This window comes from Populus alba, chromosome 18, assembly GCF_005239225.2.
Source record: "Populus alba chromosome 18, ASM523922v2, whole genome shotgun sequence".
NCBI lineage: Eukaryota > Viridiplantae > Streptophyta > Magnoliopsida > Malpighiales > Salicaceae > Populus > Populus alba.
In genome coordinates, this window is record NC_133301.1 from 13048792 (window position 1) to 13068687 (window position 19896).

Below are 19896 nucleotides of genomic sequence, written 5' to 3' on the forward strand. Positions count from 1 at the left end.
ATTACTTTTTCAACCTTTTAAAGCTACAAGATAGCTTCATCTCCTCTCTCTCTCTATCTCCTCTGCCCTTCTCTTTTTTATCTTAGCATAGTTTGACCAAGCTACATTGTCTCACCTTATTATATTATATGTGTTGTTTTTTTATTTAAAAAGGGTAGACAACAAAAGATTAGCTAGGCGTACGAGCCTCCATTAGCAAGGTTTTTTTTAAGTTTAAACAGATATACCAAATTTAGTGATAATATATAAAAAAAAAAAATTAACAATCTAAATATATTTTTTACGTTTCAAATAATTTGAAACCAACAGGGAAAAAGCGGCCGAATAAACCAGTGATAACTAAATTGATAATGTAAAAATAAGATAATTACATAACGCAGGGTCCGGTCCAGTGCTTGAGCATCCTCATCCCTCTACTTAAGGTCACGTGGCTAACAATCACGGCTCTTTTTTGTTTGTGAATTGCATGTTTATTTAGGCCTTAATTTCTTGTACGAGGTCTTGATCACTAGATGATGCCAAGTTCACCCTGTTGTCCTTGCAGCTCTTTCACCTAATTCTGTCGAACCGTCCTCAACATTTGGATTCCCAGGCACTATTCTCTTCCAGAACCAATGCTTTCTCCACATGAATATCATCTCTTCAATAGGAACGCCCTTGGTTTCAGGGAGGAAGAAGTAGACGAAAACGGTCATGACAAGAACCCAGCAAGCAAAGAAGAGGAAGATCCCAAACTTGAACGCGCAGAGGAGGGAGAGGAAAGACTGAGCTATAGCAAAAGTGAAAAGAAGATTTACAGCTACTGTAATGCCCTGTCCGGCTGATCGGGTTTCCAACGGAAATATCTCGCTTGGAATGGTCCAGCCAAGCCCGCCCCATGACCATCCAAAGGCTAGAACAAACAAGCAAATCATAACGACAACCAACACCGAGAAACCTTTTGATAGATGCTGGTCGTCCCCGAATTTCAACCTCAAGATTACGGAAACAATCACCTGTTTCACAATTCAAGTAGTTATGGTTATTTGAGGCCAGAGGTGATGAGGGTTCTACCCTCTATGATGTAGTTATGGAATTGACACTCGCCGGACTGCTTTAGCCAATGCACAGGAAAGAGGAGTGAATGTTTACCTGGCATGTTATCATTTGTATTCCGCCACTGATAAGTAGAAATCTCCGGCCTACTCTATCGACTGTTGCAATGGTAATAAAGGTAGAGGAACAAAGAACTCCTCCAGTCACAGCTGAGGCGTAGAGGGAAGCATTGCCTCCAAATCCCATACTTTGAAACAGTACTGGAGCATAGAAGAGAATAGAATTTATTCCTGTCAGAATCTGAAATGCTGGCAGCAGGATTGCCATAACCAGTTGAGGCCTGTTCCTTTTTGTAAGGATGTTTCTGAATGGATGCTTGATCGAGTTAGCCAACTCGCTTGCGTCCACCATGTCTTCAAACTCCGCATCAACGTTTTTAGTTCCTCTGATTTTCTCGAGGACTTTTCTCCCTTCATCTTGCATTCCTCGTTCTATTAAACTATTAGGTGTCTCGGACAGAACTATCCCTCCCACTGTCATCAAGACAGCTGGAACTGCTGCTAGACCCAGGGAGAGTCTCCATCCCCACGGTTCAAGCTTCTGTGTTCCGTAATTAACCATGTTTGCCGTAAAGATTCCGGCGGTGGTTGCTAGCTGAAACAACATGTTCAGTGCTCCTCTAAGATGAGTCGGGGCCATCTCTGATAAGTATACTGGAACAGCCTGTGAAGCAAGAGGAGCATGGATGCACTAGTATATTAGTAAAATGAAAAAAAAAAAGAACAGACTAAAGGATTACTGCAACACATCCGCTCTCTTTTGACCACCACAATTCCAATTCGTTTCCAAATCTTATGATAGAGAATGTGCTTTGTTACAGGAAATAGCTTGAAGCAGAATCGAGTACCTGATTTCCGAACCCAATGCCGACACCAAGCATGATCCGACCCAAGAGAAGCATTGCCAGGTTGATGGCCGAGGCATTTAAGGTAGCTCCAACGAGAAAGCTGACACCACCACAGATTATACTTGCTCGACGTCCATAAATTCTTGTAACAGGACTTGCAACCAGAGATGCAACCAAACCAGCAAGGTAGAGAGAAGATGTAAAGGCTGATAATCCTTGGTTATTGTACTTGCAGTAGTTGTTTTCGTGTGCATGCTGCTTCTTTTCATAAACACCAGGGAAGAATTTCAGAAGAAAGCCATCCATTGATGTTACTCCTCCTGTTAATCATTGAAGTTAATATAACAAAAATTTCAGTTTTTGAAGCAGGATCCAAGAGGTTACAGAACTCCCAACATTTTTCAAGATATTGTTTTTTTTACTTTTCATAACATTTCTCAGTTGATTGATGCCAACTGATCTCTAATCATCATGATCCTTAAGTTAAGATGACAACATTAAAAACCCAAATTGCAAATTGAATCAACATGATATCTCCAAGGAAAACTCAACAAAAAATGATCATACAAGGAGGGCTCATCTGGTATCCTCATTATCAACGATGGTCAATGGAGTCTTCTAAACCGGCTGCGTCAAGATTATCTGTTTCCAGCTGGAAACGATATCTCCAATAGGCTGCCAACAACATCTATTTTTCAAGACAGGAGCCTCAAGAAATTATCACAGTTTCTCATCATTCTGCCATTGATTAATTTCAATATTACAATTACAAATTTCGCATTTCTTTGGGCAGAAATTGAATGATCGATTATTGATTTAAATCTTTCACCGTCATTATAATTTCAGAAATGTGCATGAAGATCTTTTGGTTTGAAGTCTTGTTTTATCCATTTCCTTTGCCAGATATCCAGAAAACTTTTCACTTTCTGTTTCATTCTTGCCTTTGACTCCTAACTCTCACCCTCTCCACAACTAGAATATTCTCTCAACGTAGTTTTCCACAAAAACAACAGCAGTTCAGAATATATTATATATCCATCTCTATCAACTTTTGATCAAGAGAAAGTGAAAAAAAAATTAAGCACCTGAAATCCCAATATCATAGCCAAAGAGAGAGCCACCAACAGCAGCGACAACACATGCAATGATGACAGAGAAGGTGACTCTCCCTTGATACTGCCCTGCTCTCTCCTTGGCCACACCAGCCGGCCCAAAATGCCCTCCTGCCATCTTCAAAGCTCAAGCAAATTTCTACCAGAATCAACAGAGAGACACAGACCCTTTTCTTGGTTTTCCAGAGAGAATTCAACAAAAGAAAAATCAATCTCTTATAACCTCAACTCTGATCATGTGGGAATCAAAAACTGTAGTGTGAAGCATGCAAAAAATTTGGTTGATCCATAACTTTGCACAGACATGGGGTAGCACATGGAAACTATTAATCTTCTATAACCTCAACTATGGTAGCACATCACTCTGATGGATGGCTTTATGCTATTTGGGGTGGATATTTTTTTTTCTTTATTATTATTATTATTAATGTGAGTGTCCGGGTCAGTATGCGTGTTTTAATTAATCCCACGGATCTTAAAATTAACAACTATATAAACTTCTAGTGGCTATCATATTAACAATTATAGGGCTCGAATTTAAAATTACAAAGAAAATAAATTTTTTGACCTTAAATTTTTATTATTAAACCTTGAAATAGATATTTATGTGTTGTCACTGAGGAGTCAATTTGATACTAAAATATATGCTATCCAAATTTAATATAATGGGTTCTTACAATGTCTTTATTTGCAATTCTCTCCTAATATGATATTATACATTGAGTTTAAATTTAATAATTATTTTAATATGGTATTCAAATTCAAACTTCATATTTTAGGTTTCGTATTATCTTTGGCACCATTTCTATTAAAAAACTAAAAACATTATCTCTTAACACGTGTCCATATAGTTTAAACAAGACATGGTAACCACGATCTATCATAGGAGCAATTACCCTCTTAATTTTATACGCACCCTTTCACTCTTTTTTTTTTTTTTTTTGCTAGGATATCTCCATACAATAAACAAATATTTTGTACTCATCAAAACTAGAGGATTTTTTAATAAATTATGCTCTTGAATTATAATGTCACGGTTGCAATTAAAAAAAATAGATTTAAGAAAAATATTTCTAGTTTTTATTTTTTAAAAATAAGTTTAGAATAATACATTTAGTTAAAACCATTGTGGGATAGATTTTTTTATATAAAATAAATAAACAAAATTATTTTAATTTTTACAAAATCAAGATTTGAAACGTAAATATAAATGGATTATAGTACAAAAAACCAAAAAACCAAAAAACAAATTGATTAATTAAACATTCTTTTATCCATGATTAGATAAAAAATAAATATAAGTTATCACACCAATGGAGCGATATACTCTTTAAGGCAACTGTGTATAGATTTGGAAAAGCAGAAAATTATATTGTCCAGTCATTTCCATGTAAATATAGAAAGGAGATAGGGATACCTTTCGAGGGTTGATATTGATTTCCAGATCCATTTCATCATCTTCGTTTTCTTTCCACTAGTGGAGAGCAAGACTTTAATGAGTTTGCTAGCTTCCTTTTGTTGGATATAAGACTCTGATTCTCTCTTGCTTTTTTTATTATTTTATTTTATTTTATCTGCATTTTAATTTCCCAATTTGGAATTGTTCACTGTATATGCTTTCGTTGCATGTCAAGGTCTCTTATTTTGATATCCATTTATTTTTTATTTTTTTTAGTAACCTGAGATGTCCATGTTAGTTTACGTGCATTACGACTAATTTCTCTGAATCCACTAAATATCTTATAAACCCAATAAATAAATAAAACACCACAAGAATAACAAATATATACACTAAAACTTGAACCCAAAATATAAAAATAAAATATCCTTATCACCGCTCCGCTGGAAGCCTCGGTGTATTTTGATATCCATTTATTAAACTTACCTGGACAAGCACACGCCTAGCAATGGTCCCAACGCGCATCTCTCTCTCTCTCTAAGAGTAAATGGTAGCTGGGGCAGAGGAGAGATGGGATTAATGGACCATTGTTTTTTTACCGGGTTAATTATGGTTTACTCTGGTGTGTATGTTTTTCCGGTTAAGTTATGTATTTTTTTAAAAAAATTATATTTTTTAAAATAAAAAATAAAAAAATATTTTAATATATTTTTAATTAAAATATTTAAAGATTCAAGTTGTAATAAAATATTTATTTATATCAGAGTTATTAAACTCAACCAATGATAAATCTAGAACAAGATTTGAATTAAGAGTTAGGTTGGTTGACTTCGATTAAAATAATATTTTTTAGAGATTAGAATAATATTGTTTATTTTTAAAAAAAATCAATAATTTCTTATAGGTTTTTTTTAAAAAAAAATCAATTGAGTTTAATTTTTTTTTTTAATGAAACTTGAATTGGTTGCATCTACCTGCCATGCTAGTGCAAGTTTAATTAAGGATTACTCATGATGTATTTGTTTTTGTAGTGAAATTGTATTTTTTTAAAAAAAAATTATATTTTTAGATCGTTTTGATATTCTGATATAAAAAATATTTTTTAAAAAATAAAAAGTATTATTTTAATATATTTTTAAGCAAAAATCATTTTAAAAAACAATCATTATCACAATATCAAATACCACCTTAAAAATATCAAGATAAAAGTTGGAATAAAATCTCAATTTGTATTATAATTATTAAACCTAACCAAAATTGAATCCAGGACCACATTCAAATCACAAGTTGAGTTAAAATAATTTTTTTAAAAAATTAAAATAATATTGTTTTTCTCAAAAAAAAAAAAAATCAGTAGATTTTTATAGGGTTATTTTCCTAAATTAATTGAGTTCTAAGTCAACTCAGAATTTTTATCCAATCGTAATAAGTCAATTCATTTTTTATTTTATTTTATGAAACTTGAATTGGTTGCATCTACCGGCCATGTTTACAAGTTTAATATCTCTATGATGCGTGTGACAGAGAGATCAAGAACATGTCTATTTGTTATGGAAGTCAATACCTTAGTTAATGCGCAACTTTTGCCATCTCCAATACAGTCGAGCCTAATTAATGATCCCTCGATATTTACTCTTTTTTTTTATTATTATTTTTCATCATTACTTCCGTTTTTAATCAAAAGATATGATACTGTTTGGAAATATGATATAAATTATATTTTTTAAAAATTTAATTGTTTAATTAAAAATTAATTTTTAATATATTTTGGATCATTTTAATGCGCTGATATTAAAAATAATTTTTAAAAAATAAAAAAATTATTTTAATACATTTCGACACGTAAAAATATTTTAAAAGATAATCACAATCATACTTTCAAATAAAAAGATGTTGAACCAGAAAAATAATTTCCACATACCTGAATAGGAATATAACCAAATTTATTTAAGGATTTTTTACTGGAATCTGTCTAATCCTCTCGTTTATTTTTCCTCCTTAGCCACCCTCTTTAACAAAATTTCCTTATGAATTTTGTTATTTTGTTGCATTAAGCTATCAAGTATCATGGTTGTTAATCTTGATATTAACAAAAAATAATTTAAAGTTGATCTAGTTTAATAAGGTTAACCTATAATTTAATTGCTTGCTTCCTAGCTTGAGTTCATGATTTAAAAAAATAAACTTGAAGTTGATCTGGTTTTGATTTCATTAACTTGATAGTTAATTTATAACATTGTCAACTCTAATAGAACTTGGTTTGATATAATTGACTTAATGATTAAAACTTGGTTTAATTTTTTAAAAATAATAATTTGATTTTTATAAAAAAAAATTATTAATTTAGATCAATCCATTCAACTCATAAAAAAAACTTATTCATGTTATATCCTCGGGTAGGATTTAATTTCTAAGTTAAGTACAAAAGGTGGTTTGGTGATAAAACTTCAGATTTCATATTCATAAGTGTGCAGGTTATATATTTGATATTGTTATCTTATTAACATTATATTCTTATAAGAAATGCGAGCTACCATATATTTCAAGGTTTAAAGTATAGTTTTGAAACCCAGCTTGATTTGGCGGATCGACATGAGACCTGGTTGACCCGGGACTAAAACCGGGCCGGATTAAAGAAAAAAAAAGAAAAAAAACACAGTATAACCTAGCAAGACTCAGTCAAAAACCCGGTTACAACCCATTAATTTTTATGTGGTTTTTTTTTTTACTAAAACAACATCGTTTTAATTTTAAAAAAATTAACTTGGATTACCCAATAATCTAATTAAAATCCAAAAATCTGGTTAAAATTCAGAACCCAGATTTTAGATCACGCTGGTGTGTGAATACTATGGTTTAAGGTTTAAAATATACCTGAAAAAAAATGATGGAGATTTGAAATATTTACGTGACTAGATTACTTTCCGCACTATCAGAGAAAAACTTTTGTAAATGTAAAGAAAGAACAGTCATGAAATTTTATTTTTCTTGGCGTGAGAAAAATTAAAGAACAAAAAAAAACAAGATCACGTGTGACTTTAAAAGTTATTTGAATGATTATAAAAAATATTATTTGATTTAAAAAAATTAAAAAATATCTTTTTATTTTTAAATATTAAAACTACAACAAATTAAATCTATTTAAATGAATTCGAGTTGAATTATCAAATTTATGAGCCACTTCATTAACTCTATTGGATTCAAATATTTTTTTATTTAATGTTTTAAATAAAAAATAAACTTTAAACCCATCATCTTGTTGATATGATTTTTTAAAAGTATAATGGTGAATAACCATTAGTTTTATTTGTTAATTATTAATAAAGTCAACACATTTACTCTTTTTTTTCTTTTTTTTTCAAATAAGAAATGATTACAATTTAATTTAAGCCACTTGATTCCTGGATATGGAGCACGAAAGGAATAAAATTATAATAAAATCAATTCCATCTTATTCGTCATTAATGGCAAGGAAAACTGATTGGAGACGTTCCACCATGGAGCATGGAGCACAGATCACCATCACCAAAAAAAAAGGCAAAAAGAGATTAATCAAATCAAACTCGATGACGAATGGGTTTGATTTCAAAGCTTTCTTCAACGCCAATAATCTCTATATCATTGTAGTTTTTTATATTAATTTGACTAGTTGAGCAGCATGATCAGAAGAACGTACATGACTGGATACCGAGGGAGAGTGTGCCTCAGGACGGAAGATTTGGTGAAGGTATTTAACATGAATATCAGAGTAAGAATGTATTTAACATGGAATTTGACTTCCAGCCATGCATTTTAGCTCAACAGAAGGTCTTGCTGACTTCATTTCTACACAGTGAGAAGTAGCTCTTAATTGCAGATTCCATCTCAGCCTGCACAAGATTTTGAATCTGTCACCCCCATCCAACTGGGCATGTTATAAAAGTATGGTTCATAATGTTTTTCAAAGTGTTTTTCAAAAATCGACTCTTAAAAGTGCTTAATCATTCTCTTAATTTGGAATCTAAGACGCTAAAGGCCCTTTTTATCACAAAAGAAATAGATGAACTGTTAGTTCAGCGAGTATTATATGGCTTATATGCCACTCCCCACTTCCTAGGATTGCAGTTTGCTTGACTATAGGCAGTTCTAATGAACTTCAAAAACAGGTTAAGACAACCAATATTTACTGTTCTTGAGTTATGTAAGAGAAACATCAGTTCTTTACACAAGGCTATGATCTAATGATTAAAAAAAAAAAAAAAAACCCTATTCAGTATAAGCTCATCAAACCATATCCGAGGTTTCACGGTTACTCTCGCAAATTCCTGAAACCAAGCATTTGAAAGAGAATTCCACGTTTTTATTTTCTCAGCTGGTACTGATTGAAAGGTGTTGATTCTGTTGACCACAGTGGCTCTGTTATGGCGTGCTTACTGAAATATTGACGTGAAAAAGTCCTTTGCGCTCAGAAAACACTACTCAAGAAGCCCCTACAGGAGAAAGAAATTGATCACTCGATGGAAAACATGACGGTGACGGTGCTAATTTAGGAAAACATGGATGTTTCTTACCAAAATCCTGAGGCTTTCTTGGCTCCATTTCTGCAAAACATAAATCAGAATGATACGACTTGCAAATTAGTCACACTTGTGAGTTTTGAGCGGATGGAAAACTTTTCCTTACACACATAGCACCAATTGTGCAAGCATACATTACCTAGGTATCCCCATGAATGCATCGTTTACATCATCAGTACTTGGCTTTTCAGAAAATGTTGACAAGATCACGTACTTCTCTGTCCCTGATGGTTGATCCACTCTCTTGTATAACTCATAACGATAGGGGTAAGACATCCTAAAAGCCATAAGATGAGATTATTTCACATTGTTTCATCCAAAAAAATGCTTCCGGAAGAAAAGAATTTGCCAGAGTAACACAATAATCTGTTTGTTAGTTTCCATACAGTGTGTTCTAGCAGACATCAGATATTTTCCAACAGACAACAAAGACACTAGTCTAGGCAGGCAGGTTATATACGATTGATTTATGGCTCATAAGATCAGATTATTAAAGATTATTCCTCAAAAGAACAAAGTGTTACAAAGATCCGATGTATGACTTGGCCACAAAAAAAGAAAAAGAAAACGAAAAGGAAAAAGAAAAGAAAAGGAAAAAACCCTTCAATGAAGTCACTACCTAGATCGGTATCAAAACAAGTAAATTGAAAGTAGAATGTGGAAACTCTAGAATCTCATGTAACGAAACCTAATCACAATCATATCTGGTCTAAACTTTGGTTACCTCAGAAAGTATTAATCTCATGGTGATCATACCTGAGAGCTCCCATAATAGGATACTGAGTTCCTGCATAATAGAGAAGGCGGAAGAAATAGCAACTTTCAAAGGAAGCAGCATACTCCAGTCTCTTGTCCCGGCCCATTGTCTAAAAGAAAGTAACTTAGGATTTAGGAACTGATAACTCCTACTGATGTCTCAATTACATGAGCTCGCTGGTAGCATACTACTTACTTGCATAATACCACTTGAACCAGGTAAGTCCTGAATTTGAAGGGATCCAAAGGAATTGTCAAATACTATTCACACAAATATGTTTCAAGCAAGCAATTTTAAGATTTTAACAGTAACACGAGTTTGATACCAAGACAGGACGATAATACATTAAGCATAGTAACAGAGTGCATAAAATGCTGAGAACACCAAAATAAAATGCTTTTAATAATTCAAACATTTATTTCTTCGCTTCCCCGATAGCTAGAAGGAAAAAGGAAAAAAAGAAGCAAAACCAAAACCTTGCTAATTTGATCAACCCGGCTAGTTTCTTTGTCAGGACAGTTTTTTGGATGAAATGGGTAATTCTTGCATGTTTGAAAGCATGTTATGTTCACCATGAATTGTTCACAGCCATTAATTGTTCTCCAAACACGAAAAGAAGGATGGACATAGCAAAAATCTTTCTAAGGAAATTTTGATAAATTTAGTTAACAATCCCAACCTTGAGCCTTGGATTAATAAGAATAACTGGCCGGCTCCCAGCAGCAACAGTCATGGCTTTTAGATCCTGCAGATTCAACCACAATGTTAAAAAATAAAAGATGCAGCTAAAGTATGTCTAGTAAATTTCTTCAGAAAGCAGGATGTCGCAATTTCCAGAATACTTACATCTATGATACAGTTCCCTACTGCATTTTGAGGAGCCACTAAGATGAACATATCATCTTCTTCGCTGACCTCCTGTTCCCCTGGAATGATGAAAAAAATATCAATGAAGAATTTGATTAAACAATGTTCCCTAAAGTTACTACTGCACCCGATAATGAGTATAGAAGATACAATGAAAGATATGTGAACCTACTTATCATAAGACTTAACTTTCAATAAAAATGCATGACTGAAGTATCATATACTGGAAGCATGAAATCACTTACTAATTCAATTCCATACCTATAGAACCAATCTTGATGAAGGTTCCCTTGGCACCATAATCACCCCAATCCATGAACTCCAGAATATTTCGAGTACCGGCCAGTTGCAAAGGCATTCCAGCAAGTGCACCTTTCCCCATAGACCCTTGAACACAAACCTGATTCAAAAACTCTGAATAACAGGATAGGAATAACAAACTGTTACAGAATTGTATCCCGACAGCTAAATTACCTTGACATGCTTTCCATCATCTGAAAATGAAAGAGCAATGACTCGAACAAGTTCCATTAAGGTACCTATCCGATAAACATCCTGTGGATCATAAGATATGGTCAAGTCTGAACAAACATACTGTAACTCAATAGAAGAATTTCCTTACCATTTCTGGGTTCAGCTCTGGAATGTTAATGTCCACCTGTCAATGTAGATCACAGTTCACACAGAAGTTAATATGCAATGGGTATAGACATGTACCAGATCCAAAAACTACATAACAATATACTAAAATTCAGTAAACCTTCAAAAACAATCATCCATGAACACGCACTCATGCATAAAAGAAGCATTATGCTAATATCATGCTAACACAACATGTTCTTGTTTATAGCCTAAGAGCAAAGATAATGACATAGTTTGTGGTTTAGCTACTCTTCTTAAAAAAGGTACTTTGCACCAGAAAAGGGAGGAATGGCCAAGAAATAGCCTCTAACCATATATGAAACGCTTTGTTAATTCAGTTTGAAGAAAAAATGCATAGGAGCATTTGTATCTAGCTTAGTAATGATATAGAACAGATATTTGTTCTGCTGTTTGCCAACAATGTCTTACCTCAATGCTAAATAAACTGTGAAATTCAATAAATACAACACAAGAAGAAAAAAATTCTGGTTGAGTAAACAGAAATTGTGTTGCTTGCTAGATCAAGGCTGTTGGGTTTCAAGTAGAAAAAAATATGCACAACATTTGCATCTTACCCTTAGTCTTGTTCTACCATCATTTACAGCTCTCTTTGTGGCTTGCAGCACATCATCGTAGAAATAATTCCTGATTTCTCTGGAATGAGGGATATTATTTAATCTCGTGGGAATTCCTCTCCATTTATCCTGTAAAGAGCTAAAGAAAAATAAGGGGTGTATAACAGGATTACTTCTTGGAGTTTTCTTAAAATCTAACCGAATTTTGGGTAAAGAAAAGCTACCGTTGACTTGTAGAAAACATAGCTTTAACCATATACCTGGCTAACTGATGCCTGACTAGAGCGACTTCCACTTTCATGAACTGAATTTTCTGCATGAAGAACAGAACACGATAAGGATGGAGAATTCAATCAATTGATGTTACTTCATGATATATGACATAAATTCACACGAGTCTCTTTAGAATCTTAGATCATGCATGCTTGACACCTAAGTTTCTTGGACAGAAAACATTCGATACACTTCAAATTACCAAGTAATAAACAATAAACTTTAAAGCTGCAAACTCAATGGCTCCAGAAACGGCATGTAGGAAGCAACATGTGTGGAAGTAATAATACACAGAAGAAAAAAATATTATTTTTTGCAATTTATTAGCTTCACTAGCAGCAAGAACCTGCTTTGCAGCTTGCTCTAAGCAAAAGACCTAGTCATAGGGAGAAGGTAATGGAATAGGATAAACTCATTTCCTTCTTGTATACATATTTATATAGCTGCAAATTTAAAAGACTTTCTAGATCAATTGTGAAAAAATAAAATAAAAAGGTCAACAACTTAAAAAGTGTATTATTTAGGTTCCAAAAGAAATGCAAGGTTTAATTTGGGAAAAAAGGTTCCTCTTGTGAAAACTATTATTTTTCACACTAGGCAGAGGCCATAAGGAGATCTTATCAGGGTGTTGGTTGATGAGTAGCAGAATCTGTTTTATAAATGATAAGAACAGTTTGTCAATGCAAAAAAAAAAAAATCTAAATTAATGGTTCTGGGGTTCTCACAATGGAGGGAGAGCATTCACTTCAAATAATCTAGTCATAGAAGCAGCATGTGGTTTGGTAATTAGTCTAAGTTGATTTAAAACAAGTGAACAACTGATGTTAAGTACAGAATAAAACCAAGAGTCTATCAAAATGCTTCAAAGAATATTTTCACTTCTAGAGTAGTTTTGATAGCCAGAAAAAGGAGAGAATATTGATCTTGTCAAAGATACAAATCTTGTGCAAACTAGCATAAAGCATTTCAAAACTTGAAAACACATACCAGATTTTACCGATTTTACCAATTTTACTTCATCTCTATGCACTTGAGATAACAAAGAATCTATTTCTTTGAAGACTACTTCTTTTGACCGGTTTCCATCAATCTGCATTTTAAGATGAAGTGACAAACAAAAATTACAGACAGAAAATTAGCAGAATAAGTGAAATAGAATAACAATAAGAAAAATTGAAATTACCTTAACCATAATGTTTGAGTAGGTGGACAAGATCGCTTCTGCATTTTTCTTGTATATATCAAGACGTGCCTTTACCTAAAGACAAGTTGAAAAGCATCAAATACACATGGCGTATAGATGGAAAAAAGAAGTTAAAGTTTTCAAACAGATACACAATTTGTGTAAAGTGCTTGTTATAGAAACAAGGATCCTTTTCCTTAAGTTAGGAGGGATAAAATCTCTTGGTATACAGCTATAGAGAAGCACAAAAAATTAAACAGGGAAGTATTTCTCAACTCGCAATTGTACATACCACAATGGAATGATGAGCAATGAACAACTGTGACAGTGTCATACCTTTTCCTCGGTGTCATCTGGACGGGTTATAAGTCTTGCTTTAATTTCTTCGGTCTCAGGAGGGAAATTTTTCACATGGTAAATCTTTCCTGTCTCTGGGTCAAGCCTTCTACCAACACATCTGTCGATCAGAATTTCATCAGGAACCTGAGTATTAAAAGATACATCTCATGAATATAAAAGACACGGAAAGTTTGAGCAAGAAAAATGTCTAATGCACGCCAAGGCATATTATGACAGAGAACCTCCTCCCTTACTCTGAGCATTTAACATTTAAAGCATCCCATTTATAGGAGAAAATTTTGTTAAGACATATCACAGATGTAAAACCAGTGTTGGCATTCAAAGTATGTGATACTTTGAAGACAATAACAATTAAAGACATATTTAATATTCCTTCACTGGTAGAAAAACTAATTACAGCAGATTCACATACAACATACAATTTTGGAAGTATCCTGAAAGCTCTTATCTGTTTTTTTTAGCACCAAAACGTACATAAATTTCGATATCCATGTATGAAATTTTGTTTCTTGTGCCAATATTTGGGGTATTCTCCAATAAGTTTTGTGGTGAATAAATTCCTAATAACCTCATTGGAAGTGGAGCAATATCATTGTCTGGCATAATCATAAGCAAAGATAGCATCAATGTTTTACGTACATCCAACACAACATAGATATCTGGCCTAACGTTCAGTTTTTCAAGACTTTCTGCTTGGGCAGAACTCCGTGGATAGCCATCTAGAAGCCATCCTTTTTCCTTTGCATCTTCCAATGATAATCTTGCTGTCACCATCTACAAAATGAGACAATTCATTCCTTGGGCACCTGAGAAAGGAAATGAAAACAATATAGAAGCCAGTAAAGGTGCATGAAGGAAATAATACAGCTGTCACAATTTCATCAGGAACCAGACGACCAGCATTCATGAACTCTTTTGCTTTATTGCCAATTTCTGTCTCCGCAGATACTTCAGCTCTTAGAAGATCACCAGTTGATATGTGCACCAATCCAAACTGTAAGACTCAACAAGAATAGAATATGAGAATATGTAATCATCACTTGGACTCGTAACAATAAGACCTAAACAAACTACTTTCTCAATAAAATGAAATCAACTCCAAAATCGATTAGGAGTAGCTGAGTGAATAGATAGACTGAAGAGAATGAAGCCTAAACAAACTACTCTCAGAATAAAATGAAATCAACTACAAGATCGAATAGGAGTAGCCGATTAGATACTCTGCCACAAGCTAAACACAACTTCTAATCGAAGGGGAAAACTCTCTCCAATTCATTTTCAAAGATGATTATATCATGTAAATATATGACAATCTTCTTCATTCTAAACAATTACGCATCGTAAACTAACCCTCTCCTTTCCCTCAATCCATGCTAAAACTCCTTCTGTGCAATTCAAATTCCGCCCCCCACCCACCCACCGAATTGCAAAGGGAGAATGACTTATTTCCACATGCCAATTTGTAAATTCAATGCTATGTGAACCCTCATAATCCAAATAACTCCAAAGTTGGTGCTTCAAATAACCAACCAGTGACCATAAAAAAGGAGAATTAAATATTACAACAAGAACAAGAATGATGAAAGGTTACCTTCTTGACAATTAGTTCACACTGAGTGCCTTTGCCAGATGCTGGTGCACCTGATATCATCACCTTCAAAGGCCCGCTTGTGGAACAACTCACCCTCAATATTCCCTGCAAGTCCCAAGGAAACAGACATATGAACTTACTCCATGTACTTAACATTAAAGTCATAAACCGGGAAAAGAAAGCACACTAATATATATCTATATAAGAACAAACAAACCTTGGGTTTGGAGTTTATCCCGAAAAGGGTTTTGGAACCGGGGCCAGAGGAGACAAGATGGCGATGTTGAAGAGAAGATTGCTGGAAAGAGAGAGATGATGAAAAAGAAGAGGAGGAGGAGGCAGAGAGAGAAGAGACAGTGGAGAGGGGAGAGAGAGGGGTGGAAGGGGCATTGGTAGTGTGGAAAGAGGATACCGAAGAGGGTAACATTGTATGTCAGTCTTCTTTGCAGAGAGAAAGAAAGCAAAGTTTTTTTGCGGAGGACAAGGAGAGGTGATGATGGTAGGTGCTAGTAGAATAACGGATTAACGGACACCACAGATTCTTTTCTTTCCATTTTTTGAGGCCTCCCTTTTTTTCTCTAAAGGGCTTCAAAAGATTAACAAAAGAAAAGAAAAGACAAAAAGATGATCTACGGTTATGAAGATATTTTGGAATTTGCACAGTATCAAATTTACGACAATTTTTCTTTTTCACAGTCATCCTTTGTACTCAACTCGCTTACCATATGAACCATTTCCAATGTCCCGGTTAATTTTACTATTATATTTTTTAGTATCATGACGTCTGCTTCAAGCTCTCTCTTAAATTGCTCACTTTCAGCTTCAAAAATTTACTTTCCATGCCTGTTCTTCGACCGACTGCTGTTTTGCTTGGAGTTCCAATCAACATATACCGTTTGACATCGTTTTCTACGGTTCACACGATATGCTGTTCCATGCAAATGTATTTTGAGATGTCATTTTATTTGCTTACTTGATCATTCCTTAATTTACAACATTGGAGTTTAGTGTTTCTAATAATGGTCTAATCCCAAGAACTAACCTTTTACCATCAAGGGAAAATTCTAACTGCAGAAGAAAAAAAAAGAGGCTAGCCATTGTGCACTAGGACACCAGTAGCTTTTCTCACTACAGAGTGTGGGCATTCAATGCAGGAGAACGAGGATCATCCTCACCGCCTTAGTTCTTAAACTCCTTGGTGATGCTGGAATCTTCTCGGGAAGACATCGCAGTATGAGAAAGCTGAAACGAAAAACGTGTATACTGTTTCGAACCAAAAGGAAACAAAAGCATAAGAGTTCATCACACCCAAACCGTCCTTGAAACCAACACTAATCAAGTAAATAGCAAGCCTTGGTCCTTGGTCAGCCGGCACCTCTTCATGTATATTTGGCAATATCAACTCAGTCATCTAACAAGAAAAATGAATTCTGGTGAAGGTTCCTTTACGGTTTACAAACACCAACAAAAATTAATGTCTCAGGACCTTCAATACCTCACTTCTTGAACACCTGTCAGGCATGCAACCGGTTGGTACTTCAAAATCTAATAATTATTTTGTATAAAAAATTATCAGGGTTCCCGCCTGCCAACCTACAATAGTTTCAGACTCTGAACCAACATTTTCCGCAGATACTGCTCTAACTTCTAGTATGGCTGGTAATCTATGCAAACTTTTGTGCATAGTCCTGAATCTAAAACATTGAAGGGAACTCGGAAAAGTCTAATACGATTTAGTACCTGGAAAATGGTGGGGGTGAACCTTAGAGAAAGGTAAATGTAGAGATGCTGATACCAGTTAACATGGATACTTTAAGATCAAAGCCAAATGCACAAGGAATAACATACAAGCAAACTAATGACGGGAAAATTCAGATGATTAACACTACTTGCATTGTATCCCATGACTATGCCAGGTGCAAAATGAACGTTAACAAGCTATCATGCCATGATCTCCATCTAATAAAGAATTAGGCAGAACTAAGCCAAATTATTTGTTATAACATATAGTAAACATCCTAGCAAAATAAACTCGAAGAAAAGTAAAATACAGATGTTGCATTCATTTCTGCTCTGGTATAACAATATTTGCTTTTCGAACTGCCATGTCTTCAGCGCGAGAATGTTCTTCAATCCAGCTTCACTGAAGAGAACAAGTAATGCACAAACCAGAAAGATGAAAGGAACCCAACAGAGCCCATTGCAAACATTATTGCCAAAGCCATCAAGAGGGAATACCCGAGGAACAGTGCTTCCGAGATAGGGCCACTCAAACTCTTAAGCTCGAAGATTAGATAGTTTACGGAGTAGAGGAAAATGTAGATAGCAACTGAACCTGAAGCAAAGAAGGATTTCCACCACCATTTCCAGTCCTCCACACAAAGATGCATGTAGGTTAAGACAAGAGATACTTCAGCACAAACCACCACAAGAAGGATGAAAACAATCAAGAGAAACCCGAAAACATAGTAAACACGTCCCATCCAGATGCTAGACATGATAAAGAAGAGCTCAATGAAGAGTGTACCGAAGGGAAGAGTTCCAGCTCCAAAGACCAACAGCCAAGATGGGTATTTTTGAGCTGGAATTTCCCGAGGAATCTGGTTGGTTCGAACAGGGTATTCAATATGAGGTGCCTTTGCCCCAAAGAACCCCCCAACTAGGGTAAGAGGAACCGAGATGCAGAACCACATGAAAATTAGAACAACAAACAAAGAGAACGGAATGGCACCTGTGCTATGGCTACCCCATAATAGAAAATTCAAAGTGGTTAGAATAAAAAAGGCAATGCCAGGGAAGAAGCAAGCAACCTTCCAAGAAACTGAAACCCACCCCTTGTTGTCGCCGCAGCCAATTGTCCTCCAAAGACGAACAGCAACATAGCCAGCTGAAATACCAAGGATCATGTAGAAAAGTATCATGCCTATAATCAAAGTTCCACGGGAAGCTGGAGACATAAATCCGAGGGCAGCAAACATTACCGTCACAACTGCCATCCCAAGAAGCTGTACCCCATCTCCAACCATGACACACAATAGGCCAGCATTAGTTGGAGCACGGAAAACATCGCCCACAACAAGCTTCCACCCAGATAACTCCTCGTTCATTTGTGCCTGGGCTTCCTTGTCAAGCTCCTCATAACGGGTGAGATCCCGCCTGACAGTTCTCAAGAAGATGACCAGGACAATACCGGCAAGGAAAGTGATTACCATCAGAGAATTCAAGATAGAGAACCAATGGACCTTAGACCCTTCCATCTTCAAATAAGCATCCCATCTTGATGGCCACTTGATATCACTCTCCTCAAATGTAACCTCATACGTGAAAACAATTGGCTCATTCTCCTTGATCGGCATTGCCACAGTGGTGGGATCACACTTAACAGGAGATGGGTATTTCTCATAAGGTTTCAAATTCTTAACAGATTTAGCATCATGCATGACACTACAAGGAACCACCTCAAACCCCACAACCATATACCCAGGAAGTTCTGATCCCCCACTCGCAATAGTTGGAATCACCTCGGCCGCTTCTCCAGTCCCCATCACATGTGCTACATTAGCCTCCTCATACTTATGAACAAGTACAGTAAACTTCAAATGATTAAACACATAATAAGCATCCTGAATCTTAATCCCCGCTGGATACCCCGTCCACCTCAAAAAATAAGACTCCTTCTTAGCATACCTTATCGCAGGCAAATTATCAAGTATCAAATTAACCTGATACATCTCATCAATCCTCTTCTTTAAGAGCTTAAAGTTTTCACCAGAAAGAGGATCGGTTTGACACTGAAAGATATCACTCTCATTGGTATACATCTTAAACTTATAAGGTGAATTCTCAATCCTATCTCCCATAAGAACCTCACCAAGATTTTCAGCACTATCTTTAACACCCTCTAAAGGCTTACAAAAAGGCAAACTATAATAGCTAAAAGGTATCTCAGTCTCAATAGAAGTGATCGAGTTCACTTTCACTGATAAAGTATCACCAATACCATGTTTGTGAGGGTAACTACCAGGAAGGTAAAACCCATGCCCAGATTGGAAAACCATACAAAGGGTCAAGACCCAGATCTTAAAATGAGCAAAAGAGTTCATTTCTTTAGATTTTGAAAGGATTTCAGTCAGATCTGGGAGACCAGATCGTGAAAACAAATGATCAAACCTCAAAGTTGTGGTGTTTATTGGTTTTTTCAGTAAAAGTTAAGATCTTGACATTAAAAAGAAAAATTATAAGCAAGTTCGAGGCGAAATAAAAGACAGAGAGGGAGAGAGAAACTGACCTTGTAAAAACAGTGATGCAAAAGAGAGAAACGAAGAGAAGTGTCAGTATTGTAGAAAAATTGTGCAGCAAGTGGAGATATTTGAGATTTTGGAAAAATGGAAGACACGACTTTGTGACTGTCAGGGAGACCGTTTCAAACCCAAAAGTACGTTCATCTTCAAAATACATAAAATTTATATATATAGTATTTTTTAATTATTTTAATGTATTAATATTAAAATAAAAAAATCTTAAAAAAAGTATTTTAATTTATTTTTAAATAAAATTTTAAAAATATCAAATTTACAATATTGTTTTCTTTGAGCGCGACAAATCTTCTATTTTTCATGGATTTACAATGTTTTATCAT

The 19896-nt window shown here is 34.8% G+C and overlaps 3 protein-coding genes across 5 annotated transcripts; all 3 read right to left on the reverse strand.

Moving 5' to 3' along the window:
- Positions 1 to 224: 224 nt before the first annotated feature.
- LOC118034313 (sugar carrier protein A) lies at positions 225 to 3415 on the reverse strand. Its single transcript, XM_035039564.2, has 4 exons — positions 3028 to 3415; positions 1943 to 2262; positions 1132 to 1758; positions 225 to 995 (listed from the first exon to the last, which is right to left on the reverse strand). Exons 1-4 carry the CDS (start codon positions 3170 to 3172, stop codon positions 525 to 527), a joined length of 1563 nt encoding a protein of 520 aa, XP_034895455.1. The 5' UTR covers positions 3173 to 3415; the 3' UTR covers positions 225 to 524.
- Positions 3416 to 8205: 4790 nt separating this feature from the next.
- LOC118034312 (adenylate kinase 5, chloroplastic) lies at positions 8206 to 15840 on the reverse strand. Of its 3 annotated transcripts, none has more exons than XM_035039563.2 (20): positions 15475 to 15840; positions 15258 to 15362; positions 14532 to 14660; positions 14306 to 14440; positions 13643 to 13789; positions 13307 to 13381; positions 13111 to 13213; positions 12111 to 12163; positions 11851 to 11979; positions 11256 to 11291; positions 11108 to 11188; positions 10895 to 11033; positions 10613 to 10692; positions 10446 to 10511; positions 9962 to 9991; positions 9766 to 9875; positions 9149 to 9286; positions 9004 to 9033; positions 8867 to 8922; positions 8206 to 8322 (listed from the first exon to the last, which is right to left on the reverse strand). In XM_035039563.2, the coding sequence occupies exons 1-19, from the start codon at positions 15682 to 15684 to the stop codon at positions 8898 to 8900; spliced, it is 1821 nt and encodes a 606-aa protein (XP_034895454.1). In that variant the 5' UTR covers positions 15685 to 15840; the 3' UTR covers positions 8206 to 8322; positions 8867 to 8897. The 3 variants fall into 3 exon arrangements, with proteins under 3 accessions (XP_034895454.1, XP_034895453.1, XP_034895451.1); XM_035039562.2 differs by lacking the exon at positions 8206 to 8322 and adding an exon at positions 8583 to 8757; XM_035039560.2 differs by lacking the exon at positions 8206 to 8322 and having other exon boundaries at positions 8583 to 8922; positions 15475 to 15839.
- A 1276-nt stretch (positions 15841 to 17116) lies between these two features.
- Positions 17117 to 19704, reverse strand: LOC118034311 (transmembrane 9 superfamily member 11). Its single transcript, XM_035039559.2, has one exon. It carries the CDS (start codon positions 19358 to 19360, stop codon positions 17387 to 17389), a length of 1974 nt encoding a protein of 657 aa, XP_034895450.1. The 5' UTR covers positions 19361 to 19704; the 3' UTR covers positions 17117 to 17386.
- Positions 19705 to 19896: the final 192 nt, after the last annotated feature.